Source organism: Nerophis lumbriciformis, linkage group LG20 (genome assembly GCF_033978685.3).
Source record: "Nerophis lumbriciformis linkage group LG20, RoL_Nlum_v2.1, whole genome shotgun sequence".
In the NCBI taxonomy this organism is placed as follows: Eukaryota; Metazoa; Chordata; class Actinopteri; order Syngnathiformes; family Syngnathidae; genus Nerophis; species Nerophis lumbriciformis.
In genome coordinates, this window is record NC_084567.2 from 34,261,697 (window position 1) to 34,280,000 (window position 18,304).

At 40.5% G+C, this 18,304-nt stretch overlaps 1 protein-coding gene across 12 annotated transcripts in view; it reads right to left on the reverse strand.

Annotated features, from left to right (window-relative positions):
- The window catches only part of LOC133619663 (protein unc-13 homolog B-like), a 172,137-nt gene that overhangs the window by 94,563 nt on the left and 59,270 nt on the right, over positions 1 to 18,304 (reverse strand). For 11 of the 12 annotated variants that reach the window (XM_061980854.2, XM_072915346.1, XM_061980851.2 and 8 more), the window contains exons 6-9: positions 7,205 to 7,278; positions 7,036 to 7,093; positions 6,678 to 6,707; positions 27 to 237 (exon numbers count right to left, since the gene is read on the reverse strand). In XM_061980854.2, the coding sequence (XP_061836838.2) occupies positions 27 to 237; positions 6,678 to 6,707; positions 7,036 to 7,093; positions 7,205 to 7,278 (373 nt within the window). The remainder of the gene's footprint in view (positions 1 to 26; positions 238 to 6,677; positions 6,708 to 7,035; positions 7,094 to 7,204; positions 7,279 to 18,304) is intronic. The other variant, XM_061980845.2, reaches the window with a different exon arrangement.

The following is an 18,304-nucleotide window of genomic DNA, read 5'->3' on the forward strand; positions in this document are numbered from 1 at the left end:
TATTTGTTTGAATTAGGCAAGTATACCTGCTTCGCTGGTCCCGGTAGTCCAGATCAAAACTGTGGATAGACTCGGTGCATGAGTCTGGGAGGTGATTTGGTCGAGGCCCGATGGGATACTGGTGTACAGAAGAGTTGGGCTGAGCCGTAGTATGGTAACGTGGGGGAAGACTATTACTCGTTTCACTGCGGTAGTCACTGTCTCGGTCATCAACAGCACTGTCCTGGTCATCCAGAGCTGGCAAAGTAGAAAAAGCACCACAAGCTTCTTTTAAATGCAATAATGAAACAAAATGACAAGCATTTAAATACTGTAGCTGATAACTTAATGTATCTTAAAAGGTAAGAATGCACTATGAGGATAGTTAAGGTTAAAGCGGATATACAAAGTAATGGGCTGATAAAGTACATACAGTCGTGGTCAAAAGTTTACATACACTTGTAAAGAACATAATGTCATGGCTGTCTTGAGTTTCCATTAAGTCTTATTTTGTTGTGATAGAGTGATTGGAGCACATACTTGTTGGTCATAAATAACATTCATGAAGTTTGGTTCTTTTATGAATTTATTATGGGTCTACTGAAAATGTGAGCAAATGTGCTGGGTCAAAAGTATACATACAGCAATGTTAATATTTGCTTACATGTCCCTTGGCAAGTTTCACTGCAATAAAGCACTTTTGGTAGCCATCCACAAGCTTCTGCTTGAGTTTTTGACCACTCCTCTTGACAAAATTGGTGCAGTTCAGCTAAACGTGTTGGTTTTCTGACATGGACTTGTTTCTTCAGCATTGTCCACACGTTTAAGTCAGGACTTTGGGAAGATCATTCTAAAACCTTAATTCTTTAGCCATTCTTTTACCACTTTTGACGTGTGTTTGGGGGCATTGTCCTGTTGGAACACCCAACTGCGCCCAAGACCCAACCTTCGGGCTGATGATTTTAGCTTGTTCTGAAGAATTTGGAGGTAATCCTCCTTTTTCATTGTCCCATTTACTCTCTGTAAAGCACCAGTTCCATTGGCAGCAAAACAGGCCCAGAGCATAATACTACCACCACCATGCTTGACTTTAGGATGGTGTTCCTGGGATTAAAGGCCTCACCTTTTCTCCTCCAAATATATTGCTGGGTATTGTGGCCAAACACCTCAATTTTTGTTTTATCTGACATCACATGGACAAAGATAAGACCTTCTGGAGGAAAGTTCTGTGGTCAGATGAAACAAAAATTTAGCTTTTAGGCCACAATACCCAGCAATACCGTAGTTTTCGGAGTATAAGTCGCTCCGGAGTATAAGTCGCACCGTCCGAAAATGCATAATAAAGAAGGAAAAAAAAACATATATAAGAGTATAAGTCGCATTTTTGGGGGGAATTTATTTGATAAAAGCCAACACCAAGAATAGACATTTGAAAGGCAATTTAAAATAAAGAAAAGAATAGTGAACAACAGGCTGAATAAGTGTACGTTATATGAGGCATAAATAACCAACTGAGAACGTGCCTGGTATGTTAACGTAAAATATTATGGTAAGGGTCATTCAAATAACTATAACATATAGAACATGCTATACGTTTACCAAACAATCTGTCACTCCTAATCGCTAAATCCCATGAAATATTTTAAGGTATTTTTTGGGTTCATTGATGTTAGCTAATTTTACTTGTTTTGGAAAGTCTTGACAAGCTGAATTTTCTTGTTCTATAGGCAGATAATTTTGCTTAGTTCAAATAAAATACGCCTAATTTTTGTATTTTCTTTTTCTTGTTTTGAACACTGACTTTTTGCACTGTAAATACTTACAGTATAAACACTTTGTTGGGCACAACAAAAGCCTAGCTTCAGCTTAATGAGACTCTAATGTGTTGGAACAGCTGGACAGCACAGTTTTCACTGTTAAATTAAAGGAATGAAATTTGATAATTAAACAAATTAACATTTATTAACACATGAACACACACTGAAGTACCAAAAATTGTTACCAGTGTATAAGTCACATTTTTGGGGGGAATTTATTTATTTATTTATTTATTTTTTTTTTTTATTTATTTATTTTTTTTATTTTTTTTTATGTCCTGTCCAGCTTCTCAGGCAAATCATATAGTTGATGTAGATGCCCATGTCGGCTGTTCAGATTTACTTTACAAAAGAGAAGTGTAGGATACTTCTATTGTTGCCTTATTTGTATTTGACTTTATTAAATGTATTTATATTATCATTTAGTGCAGCCGGGCCGGAGCAGGAGGGGATAGAAAGAGGAAAAAAAAAGAAGACAGAGGGGGAAATTGTGGGGACAAGAGGGGGATTAGACAGAGAGACAAAAACAACAACAGCAAACAACAACAACAACAACAATAGAGCAACATCAGCAAATATGACATGTACAAATATGATGGTAAAAGTAATAGCAAATAAGCAGTTAGCGAAAAATAAAAAATAATACAGAAATGACAATGAGCATTATTACACTACAAATGGATCAATACAAATACCAATAGAAATAGCGCTATTGATAATGAACAATACCAATAATTTACCTTTATTATCAACAATACAGTTGTTTAAATGCAACAATACATATACGTAATGATAACTTGAGATACGAAAGAATGCAGAAAAATGGAGGGGGAGAAAGAGAAGCAACCTACATAAACCTTGTAGATTGTTATAGTCACAATAGGTTAAGCTTTGTCAGTGTGCCATGTGTTACACCCAGTTTACCCTAGGGCAACAACGTTAATATATGTTTGATGAAACGTGATTATGTGCATGAGTGTAAGTATGCATATGTACTTGTATATGTACAGAATGTGTATATGTGTTTGTACAATGAATGTATATGTACAGAATGTGTATATGTGTTTGTACAGTGAATGTATATGTACAGTATGTGTATGTGTATGTTTGTATATTGAATGTGCGTGTGGATGTACGAACATTAGGTAGGTAAATATGTACTGTATTTGTGTATGTATGTGGGAGCGTAGGTACCTATGTACGTATGTGAGCATACGTGAATTTGCATGTACAATACATTCGACTCCCAGAGTGCGTGGGAGCCAGAGCACGGCCCCATCACCCCCGAGAGCCCAACCCACAAACAGGAGGCGTGGTGCCCAGGGAACCAGGGACCACCGCCCCCACGCAGCCAAGCCGGCCAGCGACAGGAACCCCAGAGCCCGACCCACCGTACCGCCCACAAGGGCCAGCAGCAGGCCGCAGACAGACGCACCCGGCGGAGGACAGGGCACGAGAAAAGCAGGGGACAGCCAGACCCCAAGCCAGCGAGAGACCACACCCCACACGGGCAGAAAGGCGAGACGCCCCGCCCGAAGGACCCAGAGACTCCCCGCAACCGGACGGGAAGACCGCCCCCGCCCCACCGGCAACCGGGCCCCCACGAGCCCACCCCCCACCCCCGGAGAGCGCGGCGAGGCCAGCCCCCGGCCACCCCACCCAAACCGGCCGCCGCAGGACCACCCAGGCACAGGGCCACGGGAACCACCCACCCCACCCGCAGGGACCCCAACGATGGAGATGGAACAACCAGCAACCGCCCCGCCGAGCCCCCCCCCTGAGGGAGGGGAAAAATTAAAAAATAATATTAATAAAATATATTTTAAAAATAAATAAATAAATAAATTAATTAATTAATTAATAAAAAAAAAAAAGAATTAAAAGAAGATCACAGACATGCTGACAAACAAGGTCACTACCCCAGCAACTGGCCGACTCGCAGCACCTCGGAATACCTTGCAGCACCAAGCTACCACAATAGACGCAGGGACTAGGCCCAACAGGCCCCAACCAAGACGGGCACCCGGAAGGGATGGACAGCGGGACCCAGGAGCTCCAGACACGCAGTTCGGATGCAGTAGCCTGAGGCGTCGACCCCCGTCTGACAGGCAGGCCCAGAGCGTACCCCCAGAAATATACATACATACATACATACACACATACACATACACATACACACATACACGTATACATACCCACACATACACATATATACATATACATACACATATGTACACATACACATATATAAACATACATACATACACACACATATACATACATATACACAGTTCGTCAGCCCCGACAGCCATCACGCGCGCGCGCTGCCACATTTTTGGGGGGAATTTATTTGATAAAAGCCAACACCAAGAATAGACATTTGAAAGGCAATTTAAAATAAAGAAAAGAATAGTGAACAACAGGCTGAATAAGTGTACGTTATATGAGACATAGATAACCAACTGAGAACGTGCCTGGTAGAGATGCGCGGTTTGCGGGCACAACCGCGGAGTCCGCGGATTATCCGCGGATCGGGCGGATGAAATTAAAAAAAAATTGATTTTATCCGCGGGTCGGGTCGGGTCGGGTGGTTCAAATAAAGAAAAATTAGATTTTAAATAGATTCAGGCGGGTGGCAGTTAAACCAATTCGGAAATATATATACATAGTTAAATGTTGTTACCCACATACGAAAAACGAGCAGGCACCTGCAGCATATGCCACAACAGAAGAAAAAAAAGAAAAAGAGATGGACACTTTTACGGAGCGGAGAAGGGACGCCTCGCCGGGGTCCGGGACCGAGGCCACTTCCCCCGAGAGGGCCCCACCGGGAGCCGTAGCTGAGGCGATCCGCGAGAAGGGCCCGACGCACGTCCATGGTAACCACCGCACCGACACCCCGCCTCGTCCGCCTTCGCCGCGGCCGGCGTCACGCGCAGCAGGTAAGCAGCTTACCTGCCCGCCACCCCCGTGGCCGGGGGCTCGTAACAGGGGTCACTACGCGCGCTCCGCCCGCGCAGCTTACCTGCCCGCCACCCCTGTTGCCGGGGGCGCGTAACAGGGGTCACTCCGCGCGCAGTGCGCTCACGAAAGGGGTGGGGCTCACCCTGGTTGATATAGACAGCAGGACGGTGGCCATGGAAGTTGGAACCCGCTAAGGAGTGTGTAACAACCCACCTGCCGAATCAACTAGCCCTGAAAATGGATGGCGCTGGAGCGTCGGGCCCATATACCCGGCCGTCGCCGGCAGCGAGACGCGCTTGGAGGTGCGCTCAGCGCGGCTCCCATATGATTGCGCACTGGTGTGCGTCTGGGTCGTGACAGCGTGGCACGCGAATATCTGTGCTGCATTGGATCAGTCTCCTTTCTTTAACAGGCAAAAGCTTTATAACCTCACTAATGCCTTGCATCGTCTATATTAGATATATAACAACGGGCGGGTGCGGGCGGATGGCGGGCGGATGCGGTTCTGATCAAATGTTAGATCGGGTGGATTGCGGATGGTTGACGACTTTCTGATGCGGTTGCGGATGAAATAATTGCCTATCCGCGCATCTCTAGTATGTTAACGTAACATAGTATGGTAAGAATCATTCAAATAACTATAACATATAGAACATGCTATACGTTTACCAAACAATCTGTCACTCCTAATCACTAAATCCCATGAAATCTTATATGTCTAGTCTCTTACGTGAATGAGCTAAATAATATTATTTGATATTTTACGGTAATGTGTTAATAATTTCACACATAAGTCACTCCTGAGTATAAGTCGAACTATGAAAAAAACTGCGACTTATAGTCCGAAAAGTACGGTATGTTTGGAGGAGAAAAGGTGAGGCCTCAAGCATGATGGTGGTAGAATTATGCTCTGGGCCTGTTTTGTTGCCAATGGAACTGGTGCTTTACAGAGAGTAAATGGGACAATGAAAAAGGAGGATTACCTCCAAATTTTTCAGGACAACCTAAAATCATCAGGCCGGACGTTGGGTCTTAGGCGCAGTTGGGTGTTCCAACAGGACAATGACCTCAAACACACGTCAAAAGTGCTAAAGGAATGGCTAAATCAGGCTAGAATTAAGGTTTTAGAATGGCCTTCTCAAAGTCCTGACTTAAACGTGTGGATAATGCTGAAGAAACAAGTCCATGTCAGAAAACCAACACATTTAGCTGAACTGCACCAATTTTGTCAAGAGGAGTGGTCAAAAACTCAAGCAGAAGCTTGTGGATGGCTACCAAAAGCGCCTTATTGCAGTGAAACTTGCCAAGGGACATGTAAGCAAATATTAACATTGCTGTATGTATACTTTTGACCCAGCACATTTGCTCACATTTTCAGTAAAAAGAAAGAACCACATTTCATGAATGTTTTTTATGACCAACAAGTATGTGCTCCAATCACTCTATCACAAAAAAATAAGAGTTGTAGAAATGATTGGAAACTCAAGACAGCCATGACATTATGTTCTTTACAAGTGTATGTAAACTTTTGACCACGACTGTACATGCAGTAGAGTGCCACACTGCCACCTGTCAAAGTAACTATGCAACTGCAATTTGGAGAGATACTGGTGAATAATAGCCACATTTTAGTTATATTAATAGTAATAATTAGCGTTTAAGTGAAATTAACAATACTTACTAAGCAATAATCACATATGAATACAAGAACTGCTTATTCAGCACAAAGCAGGGGGGGAATGGAAATAGCAAGCACGGGAAATGTAAATAGGGAAAGGAAAATATAGAGTTAAAATAACATAATTCATGTTCATGAACAACATTTCTTGGGGCAAATATGGATACTAAGGAGTCATGCAGAGGGCACTGAGGATTGGCAAGGGGGAGTCATTTCAATTTGTTGTTGTTTTTACATACTGAGTGAGTCAGCCCATCCAAAATAGTTGCCTGGTGAAATGCAAATATAACACATAAGAGGTAAAGTCAAGGATGGAAGCAGTAAAAACAAATGAATGTCTCCGTATTTTAAAGTAATAATGGAAGACTGTGCAACTGATCAGTACCTGCAACCATAACGGCATGAATATAAAGCTTTAGCATCGACTTGATATGAAGTTAGTTTGGCAAGCAATACACTTTGGTCAAAACATTACATAGGTCAGTGAAACAGGCCAAGGAAGTGAAGGAAATAAAAAAAAAAAGAATAGTCAAAGACTGGCAAGTAGAAAGTGAGACAAGTGGCGCCATCTAGAGGCTGGAATAAAGAAGCACTTACAGCACTGAGACACTGTGGGAGCCAATAGACGACTGTCAACGTCGTCCTGAAGAGGGTACTAAAACAAAAACCGGCCAAACAATTTGTGAGAAAGTCAAGTATTTGTAGTTTTCCATTAGTGAATTTGAACTCCTGCGTGGTGGAAATAACAAGCTTTATTAAAACCTACCTCATCGTGGATTCCCATGGAATTGATTTGTTCCAGTTTGTCTGTCCAGTACTGCGCCTCATTATCTGGGATGTCTGGGATCAACATATTCACACACAAACAAAGTTGAGTTAGCCTGTGTCATCACCATCATAATTGATTGATATAGTTTTAAATTGACATGTGGCATACTTGCCAACCTTGAGACCTCCGATTTCGGGAGGTGGGGGGTGGGGGGCGGGGGGCGTGGTTAAGATATATATATATATAAGAAATACTTGACTTTCAGTGGATTCTAGCTATATATATATATATATATATATATATATATATATATATATATATATATATATATATATATATATATATATATATATATATATAAATAAAATAAATACTTGAATTTCAGTGTTCATTTATTTACACGTATACACACACATAACACTCATCTACTCATTGTTGAGTTAAGGGTTGAATTGTCCATCCTTGTTCTATTCTCTGTCACTATTTCAGAACACACACATTATACAAATATACATTATAAAATCAATAAGAAAACGGGAGCTCTAATTTGGGAGTCTGAATTAGGATCAGAAATTCCTATACAAACATTGCGCACTCACGTCGCCATTTTGTATTGATTACTGCAGCTGTGCACTGGATTCATTCACAAATACAAACTACAACTCACAAACACTTTAGAGTTAGGCTCCACCATCAGAATGTGTACTTAAACTTATAAAGATCACATGGATATTATTCAGTGAGTTGATTCACCAAAACTAACCTGTTATACAGGAGGAAAAAGCACACAGGACGTTTCAATTGTTCACAGACTGGTCGCGCTCATCAGAATGACAAGACACTTCCGGTCTGCAGGTGATAGCATTCAATTGGGAAGAAACGCCCTACTGCCCCCTACTGACCAATGTGAATACTGATAAATGTGGAATGACAGCTCCAAAAACGAATTCAAACCACAAAAATAAATAAATAAATAAATCAACACAAAAATGTGACACATTATGGGTGGGTCACATATGCATGTACAGTAGATGGCAGTATTGTCCTGTTTAAAAGTGTCACAACATTGCTGTTTAGGCAATGTTGTGAACAGGCTGTCAACACGTCACTCAGGTCCGCATGGAGCTGGCCCCCTCCAGCTCCGCCTGAATTTCGGGATAAAATTTGTCCCGGGATGTTTTCGGGAGAGGCGCTGAATTTCGGGAGTCTCCCGGAAAATCCGGGAGGGTTGGCAAGTATGCTTGTGGGGATATCAGTGGCGTTTCCCACCTAGGCCCTCGGCGACTTCATTGATTACCTCTCAAAATACCATCATTTATGTCACCACATGACCCGCAGCTCGGTTTTTTTGGCCCGCGACACATTTTATGGACAAACTAAACAGGTCCCAAATTAGAACAAAACAACTATGAAAAATTAAACGGCACCAAATCCCCTCAAGATGGGACCTGAAAACCAAAATGCGTCTTACTGTATAGTGCAGGGGTCGGCAACCCAAAATGTTGAAAGAGTCATATTGGACCAACAATACAAAAACAAAGCTGTCTGGAGCCACAAAAAATTAAAAGCCATATTACAGACAGATAGTGTGTCATGAGATATAAATTGAATTAAGAGGACTTAAAGGAAACTAAATGACCTCAAATATAGCTACAAATGAGGCATTATGATGCAATATGTACATATAGCTAGCCTAAATAGCATGTTAGCATCGATTAGCTTGCAGTCATGCATTGACCAAATATGCCCGATTAGCACTCCACACAAGTCAATAACATCAACAAAACTCACCTTTGTGCATTCATGCACAACATTTAAAGTGTGGTGGACAAAATGAGAAAGAAAAAGAAGTGGCATAAAACACGTCCTAGAAAGTTATACATGTAAACAAACTAAGGTGAGTTCAAGGACGGCCAAAATTAGTAGGACAAAACGGCGCTCCTCAAATACTCGAATCAGTGAAGCATATTTAATATAAACAGTGTGCTTTATAACAATTAGGGAGGTTTGTGTCATGTTTTTCCTCCTACAGAAACCATATTAACACAAAAAATATATTTTTTTGCCCTCATCTTTTTCCATTTTTCATACATTTTTGAAAAAGCTCCAGAGAGCCACCAGGGCGGCGCTAAAGAGCCGCATGCGGCTCTAGAGCCGCGGGTTGCCGACCCCCGGTATAGGGTATTTGATGATTTTCGTGTGTCCTGTCATGATGAAAAAGTGTACAAATTTCTTGTGAGACATGATATGTTTTTGATTGTACACACCACGTTTCCATATGAGTTGGGAAATTGTGTTGGATGTAAATATAAACGGAATACAATGATTTGCAAATCATTTACAACCCATATTCAATTGAATGCACTACAAAGACAAGATATTTGATGTTCAAACTCATAAACTTCTTTTTTTTTTTTTTGCAAATAATAATTAACTTAGAATTTCATGGCTGCAACACGTGCCAAAGTAGTTGGGAAAGGGCATGTTCACCACTGTGTTAAATCACCTTTTCTTTTAACAACACTCAATAAACGATTGGGAACTGAGGAAACTAATTGTTGAAGCTTTGAAAGTGGAATTCTTTCCCATTTTTGTTTTATGTAGAGCTTCAGTCGTTCAACAGTCCGGGGTCTCCGCTGTCGTATTTTACGCTTCATAATGCGCCACACATTTTCGATGGGAGACAGGTCTGGACTGCAGGCGAGCCAGGAAAGTACCCGCACTCTTTTTTTACGAAGCCACGCTGTTGTAACACGTGCTGAATGTGGCTTGGCATCGTCTTGCTGAAATAAGCAGGGGCGTCCATGAAAAAGACGGCGCATATGTTGTTCCAAAACCTGTATGTACCTTTCAGCATTAATGGTGCCTTCGCAGATGTGTAAGTTACCCATGCCTTGGGCACTAATGCACCCCCATACCATCACAGATGCTGGCTTTTGAACTTTGCGTCGATAATAGTCTGGATGGTTCGCTTCCCCTTTGGTCCGGATGACACGATGTCGAATATTTCCAAAATCAATTTGAAATGTGGACTCGTCAGACCACAGAACACTTTTCCACTTTGCATGAGTCCATCTTAGATGATCTCGACCAACTGTATTTAGTGTCAGTGGTTTTCTGAAGTGTTCCTGAGCCCATGTGGTGATATCCTTTAGAGATTGATGTCGGTTTTTGATACAATGCCGTCTGAGGGATCGAAGGTCACGGTCATTCAATGTTGGTTTCCGGCCATGCCGCTTACGTGGAGTGATTTCTCCTGATTCTCTGAACCTTTTGATGATATTACAGACCGTAGATGTTGAAATCCCTAAATTTCTTGCAATTGCACTTTGAGAAACGTTGTTCTTAAACTGTTTGACTATTTGCTCACGCAGTTGTGGACAAAGAGGTGTACCTCGCCCCATCCTTTCTTCTGAAAGACTGAGCATTTGTTGGGAAGCTGTTTGTATACCCAATCATGGCACCCACCTGTTCCCAATTAGCCTGCACACCTGTGGGATGTTCCAAATAAGTGTTTGATGAGCATTCCTCAACTTTATCAGTATTTATTGCCACCTTTCCCAACTTCTTTGTCATGTGTTGCTGGCATCAAATTCAACAGTTAATGATTATTTGCAAAAAAAAAATGTTTATCAGTTTGAACATCAAATATGTTGTCTATGTAGCATATTCAACTGAATATGGGTTGAAAATGATTTGCAAATCATTGTATTCCGTTTATATTTACATCTAACACAATTTCCCAACTCATATGGAAACGGGGTTTGTACTAAAGCCCCTTAAAAGTGTTTCAGTTAATGGTATAGTAGCAATATTAGTAAATAAAAGCTTACTTTCAAGCACAGTTAACATAAATACAAATAAAATCATTATTAAATAATAATTATTTTATTGCTTTGTTATTTATAACACAAAGCTAAAATGTAAAAGTTTTTCTTCAAATGTTAGCATATGTTCACCTACATTGTTTTGGTTTGAGTTAGAGATGTCCGATAATGGCTTTTTTGCCGATATCCGATATTGTCCAAATCTTAATTACCGATTCCGATATCAACCGATCCCGATATATACAGTCGTGGAATGAACACATTATTATGCCTAATTTGGTTGTGGTGCCCCGCTGGATGCATTAAACAATGTAACAAGGTTTTCCAAAATAAATCAACTCAAGTTATGGAAAAAAGTGCCAACATGGCACTGCCATATTTATTATTGAAGTCACAAAGTGCATTATTTTTTTTTAATATGCCTCAAAACAGCAGCTTGGAATTTGTGACATGCTCTCCCTGAGAGAGCATGTGGAGGTTGAGGTGGGCAGGGTGGTGGGTGGTGGGGGGGTGGGGGGGGTTTGAGGTATATTGTAGCATCCCGGAAGAGTTAGTGCTGCAAGGGGTTCTGAGTATTTGTTCTGTTGTGGTTATGTTGTGTTACGGTGCGGATGTTCTCCCGAAATGTGTTTGTCACTCTTGTTTGGTGTGGGTTCAGAGTGTGGCGCATATTTGTAACAGTGTTAAAGTTGTTTATACGGCCACCCTCAGTGTGACCTGTATGGCTGTTGACCAAGTATGCTTTGCATTCACTTGTGTGTGTGAAAAGCTGTAGATATTATGTGACTGGACCGGCACGCAAAGGCAGTGCCTTTAAGGTTTATTGGCGCTCTGTACTTCTCCCTACGTCCGTGTACACAGCGCTGTTTTTAAAAGTCATAAATTTCACTTTTTGAAAACGATACCGATAATTTCCGATATTACATTTTAAAGCATTTATCGGCCGATAATATCGGCAGTCCAATATTATCGGACATCTGTAGTATAAAAGCGAACCCTCAATTAAAATTTTCTTTACGTGGCCCTCGCTGGAAAATGTTTGGACACCTCTGTCGTAGAGGAAATGAAAAATGTGAATTTTGTCCTCATTGTGGGATAATTCTCCTGTCATCATCCACCCTTTTCAGAAGGATGTGGCCTGCTGAGCAACCAGATGCACTTAAAAGCCACACAGTCCGGCAGAGACAAAGGCCAGACATTCAAAGACACACCAGTACAAAGCTTCAGCGGGTCTTTGTTAGGCACACAGAGCCTGTGTAGCCTCCGGCAAACTTAAAAGGTATCCTTCTTGTTACCAAACAGACATCCCTGATAGGACTTTGATACATTTTAACCACAGTATGAACCCACAAGCAGGGTCCCAACGATCAAGTGATGGACCTGGGACCTTCTTATGAATATTCAATATTTAGGCACGTGTACACAAAAATTAAAATGTTTTAAAATTAATTGTCCCCATGCCAAACACCAAATAAAACCACCTGTCAAGCCTATACTAAGGTATAAGGTAGTGCTATGAACACTCTGTTTTAACTAGGGATGTCCGATAATATCGGGCTGCCGATATTGTCGACCGATAAATGCTTTAAAATGTACTATCAGAAATTATCGGTATCGGTTTCAAAAAGTAAAATTTATGACTTTCTAAAACGCCGCCGATAAACCTTAAAGGCACTGCCTTTGCGTGCCGGCCCAATCACATAATATCTACGGCTTTGAACACACACAAGTGAATGCAAGGCATGCTTGGTCAACAGCCATACAGGTCACACTGAGGGTGGCAATTGTTGCGTTTGGACCAGTTGTTCCTCCCAGGGAATTCAAGTTGCTGGTCACTCCCAAGCTCTTTTATGACACGTAAAGCTGAGTAGAAGAACCACCAGAGACAGAATAGGTATTTTGTAATTTTATTTCCAAAGCCTTTGGAAATAAACTTGAGACCAAATCCCGTACAGAAGCGCTCACTCGCACAGCTAAATTGGTCTAACTTTTCATACGGCAGAACTTCTTCTTTTATTTCGTCTCTCTTGCCCCCACCCTCTTGTCCCTTTCTCCACAGCTGGGCAAAGGGAAAGATAAGAGAAAGAATTTATTACTTCTCCCCTCTCACTCCAGGTCCCTTTTGTTTATTATCTAAAGTTGGTTTTAGACGAAAAGCAGAGAAGATCTCCCCCTTGACATTCTCAAAAGTTGGCACACAGTATTTGCAGACAACCAAAAGATAACAAATAAAGAACACTAGCTGTTTTGTACTATGACTATGGTTTAAAAGAAGTAACACACAAATATGGATATATCTAATTATCTGCCTCCGTCGATGTACAAACAACTTTAACACTGTTACAAATATGCGCCACACTGTGAACCCACACCAAACAAGAATGACAAACACATTTCGGGAGAACATCCCCACCTTAACACAACATAAACACAACAGAACAAATACCCAGAACCCTACAATATAAACCCCCCCACCTCAACCCCGCCCACCTCAACCTCCCCATGCTCTTTCAGGGAGAGCATGTCCCAAATTCCAAGCTGCTGTTTTGAGGCATGTTACAAAAAAACAATGCACTTTGTGACTTCAATAATAAATATGGCAGTGCCATGTTGGCATTTTTTTCCATAACTTGAGTTGATTTATTTTGGAAAACCTTGTTACATTGTTTAATGCATCCAGCGGGGCATCACAACAAAATTAGGCATAATAATGTGTTGATTCCACGACTGTATATATCGGTATCGGTTGATATCGGAATCGGTAATTAAGAGCTGAACAATATCGAAATATCGGCAAAAAAAGCGATTATCGGACATCTCTAGTTTTAACCAATGCAAGTGCAGTTTCCACATTATATTACACTGGACTTAATACATAGCAATGAAAACTAAAGAAATGCATTATATCAAACTGGTTGAACAAATTAGATTGTGAAGCATTAAAACAGAGAGGCAAATTAAATAAAACCGTTTTTTCCAGTTTTTACAACAACGCTCAAATCTGAGATTTGGCTGCAGTTTTCCAAAAAAGTGTAGTTTTGATGACCTAAAACAAGGTGACACATAATAATGTATCTAAAAGCGGGGAAAAAAGTAGTTATTCATAAAAACAACAGGTTGCATGATGACATTCTCTATCTGTGAGTCACACCCCAGGCAGCCTCAAAACAAAGAGCTGACATTTCAAGTCCACTGTCATTTTAGATCATGGCTTTACACTGCAAAAACTGAAATCTAAGTAAGATGAAATATCTCAAATAAGGGTGATATTTGCTTATTTTCTGTCTGATAAGATCATTCTTATCACTAAGCAAATTTTATGTTAGAGAGTTTTACTTGTTTTAAGTGTTTTGGTCCTAAATGATCTCAGTAAGATATTACAGCTTGTTGCTGAGATTTGATGACCTATATTGAGTAAAACATGCTTGAAACTAGAATATCAACTGTTGCAAAGCTGTGTCATCAACACTCACAAGTATAAAACTACTTTTTTAAAGTAATAATTTCTTACTTCAAGCATGAAAAAAAATGATGCCGAGCGCATATCATTATGTCAAGATAATGGCACTAGCATTTACCTAATTTAAGAATATTTTTCAACATATTGAGCAAAAAGGTCTCGTTTTTTTTCTACCAGGAAAAGGGGACTTGTTATTAGTAAGAATATACTAATTTTAAGGTATTTTTGGTTTCATTGAGGTTAGCTAATTTTACTTGTTTTGGAAAGTCTTGACAAGCCGATTTTTCTTGTTCTATTGGCAGACAATTTTTCTTAGTTCAAATAAAATACCCCTAATTTTTGTATTTTTTTTCCCCTTGTTTTTGAACACTGACTTTTTGCAGTGTAGCCTCTAGGGTGACCAGCATAGCAAAAGTTCTACCTATTTGTTTAATATACTCATTCATTGGGGATGTATAGGTAATCACTCTTTGGTACCTGGCTTGGTGTTTATATCAGGTGCAGGTTCAGTTAATTTTTAATGGAACAAAACTCAAACCATAAAACTGCTTAGCGGGCAGCACGGGGACATAGTGGTTAGCTCCTGACATACTTGCCAACCCTCCCGGATTTTCCGGGAGACTCCTGCAATTCAGCGCCTCTCCCGAAAACCTCCCGGGACAAATTTTCTCCCGAAAATCTCCCGAAATTCAGGCGGAGCTGGAGGCCACGCCCCCTCCAGCTCCATGCGGACCTGAGTGACGTGTTGACAGCCTGTTCACACAACCGTTAGGCGGTTTCATTAACGTCCCCCCAGCGCGGTAACAACACACAACAACAGCAGTCAAGTTTTCGTCTACCGTAAAGCAATCCGTCTGCCGTAAACAGCAATGTTGTGACACTTTTAAACAGGACAATACTGCCATCTACTGTACATGCATATGTGACCCACCCATAATGTGTCACATTTTTGTGTTGATTTATTTATTTTATTTTGTGGTTTGAATTCGTTTTTGGAGCTGTCATTACACATTTATCAGTATTCACATTGGTCAGTAGGGGGCAGTAGGGCATTTCTTCCCAATTGAATGCTATCACCTGCAGACCGGAAGTGTCTAGTCATTCTGATGACAGCGACCAGTCTGTGAACAAGTGAAATGTCCTGTGTGCTTTTTCCTCCTGTTTAACAGGTTAGTTTTGGTGAATCAACTCACTGAATAATATCCATGTGATCTTTATAAGTTTAAGTACACATTCTGATGGTGGAGCCTCACTCTAAAGTGTTTGTGAGTTGTAGTTTGTATTTGTGAATGAATCCAGCGCACAGCTGCAGTAATCAATACAAAAAGGCGACGTGAGTGTGCAATGTTTATATAGGAACTTCCGATCCTAATTCAGACTCCCAAATTAGAGCTCCCCTTTTCTTATTGATTTTATAATGTATATTTGTATAATGTGTGTGTTCTGAAATAGTGACAGAGAATAGAACAAGGATGGACAATTCAACCCTTAACTCAACAATGAGTAGATGAGTGTTATGTGTGTGTATATGTGTAAATAAATGAACACTAAAATTCAAGTATTTATTTTATATATATATATGTAATAAAATATATATATATATATATATATATGGCTAGAATTCACTGAAAGTCAAGTATTTCTTATATATATATATATCTTAACCACGCCCCCCGCCCGGCCCCCGACCACGCCCCCCCACCCCCCACCCCCCACCTCCCGAAATCGGAGGTCTTAAGGTTGGCAAGTATGGCTCCTGACAACAAGAATGTCCGGGGTTTGATTCCCGGGTGTTAGCTAGCATTATTTTTGTAAGATTTAAGATTCATAAATTCACCAAAACGTCACCGTGGAATTATTGATACTGTTAAGTGATTGCAGAGCTAGTTTACGCAGATAGTAGGTCCAGTAGGACTTCAGTTTTGTTTGATCCATTTTACTGCCGTGTAAAGACACCGTTTGGAAAGAATTAAGGTATGTAGATAGACATTTACAAAATCTTTCTGTGTAAATAACTCATTTCACAATGTATATATCTGCAAATTTTAGTCCAGTGAAGCTGATATATGTAAACAATTGTTTTAAAATTTAGTGTTTGCGACTAAATACAAAAGATTAATAATAGTTTTGAGAGAAAACAATTTAACCACAAACATCAGCAGCTAAATTAGAAGCATTTATGTGTTTTGAAATGGTTCTATTGTCATTTACAGTACCGGTATATGCCAAGTAATATATCGTGATATGTATCCTTATTAGAGGCTGCATTATACAGTCGTGATCAAAGTTGACATACACTTGGAAAGGACATAATGTCATGGCTGTCTTGAGTTTCCAATAATTTCTACAACTCTTATTTTTTTTTGTGATAAAGTGATTGGAGCACATACTTGTTGGTCGACAAAAAACATTCATGAAGTTTGGTTCTTTTATGAATTTATTATGGGTCTACTGAAAATGTGAGCAAATCTGCTGGGTCAAAAGTATACATACAGCAATGTTAATATTTGGTTACATGTCCCTTGGCAAGTTTCACTGCAATAAGGCGCTTTTGGTAGCCATCCACAAGCTTCTGGCTGAATTTTTGACCACTCCTCTTGACAAAATTGGTACAGTTCAGCTACATTTCTGACATGGACTTGTTTCTTCAGCATTGTCCACACATTTAAGTCAGGACTTTGGGAAGGCCATTCTAAAACCTTAATTCTAGCCTGATTTAGCCATTCTTTTACCACTTTTGACGTGTGTTTGGGGTCATTGTCCTGTTGGAACACCCAACTGCGCCCAAGACCCAAACTCTGGGCTGATGATTTTAGGTTGTCCTGAAGAATTTGGAGGTAATCCTCCTTTTTCATTGTCCCATTTACTCTCTGTAAAGCACCAGTTCCATTGGCAGCAAAACAGGCCCAGAGCATAATACTACCACCACCATGCTTGACGGTAGGTGTGGTGTTCCTGGGATTAAAGGCCTCACCTTTTCTCCTCCAAACATATTGCTGGGTATTGTGGCCAAACAGCTCCATTATTTGTTTCATCTGACCACAGAACTTTCCTCCAGAAGGTCTTATCTTTGTCCAAGTGATGTCAGATAAAACAAAAATGACTGACTGACTGACCTGACTTAAACGTGTGGACAATGCTGAAGAAACAAGTCCATGTCAGAAAACCAACAAATTTAGCTTGAACTGCACCAATTTTGTCAAGAGGAATGGTCAAAAATTCAAGCAGAAGCTTGTGGATGGTGTCGGAGGCAGATATTTACATATATCCGTATTTAAGTGTTACTTCTTTACTTTCATAATCATATTACAAAACAGCTAGTGTTTTTCTTCCAATTGTGGTCTTTTGGTTGTCTGCAAATACTGTGTGCTAACCTTGACTATGGAATGTAAGGAGGAGAGATAATCCTTCTCCTTATCTCTTCTTGTGTCTAGCTGCGGAGGACAACGGGCATGTGTTTGGGCTGGAAAGACAAGACAGCGAGGGTGGTAGGGAGAGAGACTTTATAGAAAAGAAGATTTCCATATTTTAGATCAGACCATCTTAGCTGCGCGATTGAATGTTCTATGCTGGACTGGTCTCATTATATTTCCAAAGCTTTGCAAATATATTACAAAATACCTATTCTGTCTCTGGTGGTTCTTCTACTCAGCTTTAAGTGTCGTAAAGAGCTTGGGAGCGACCAGAAACTTGAATTCCCTGGGAGGAACAACTGGTCCAAACGCAACAATGGCTACCAAATGCGCCTTATTGCAGCGAAACTTGCCAAGGGACATGTAAGCAAATATTAACATTGCTGTATGTATACTT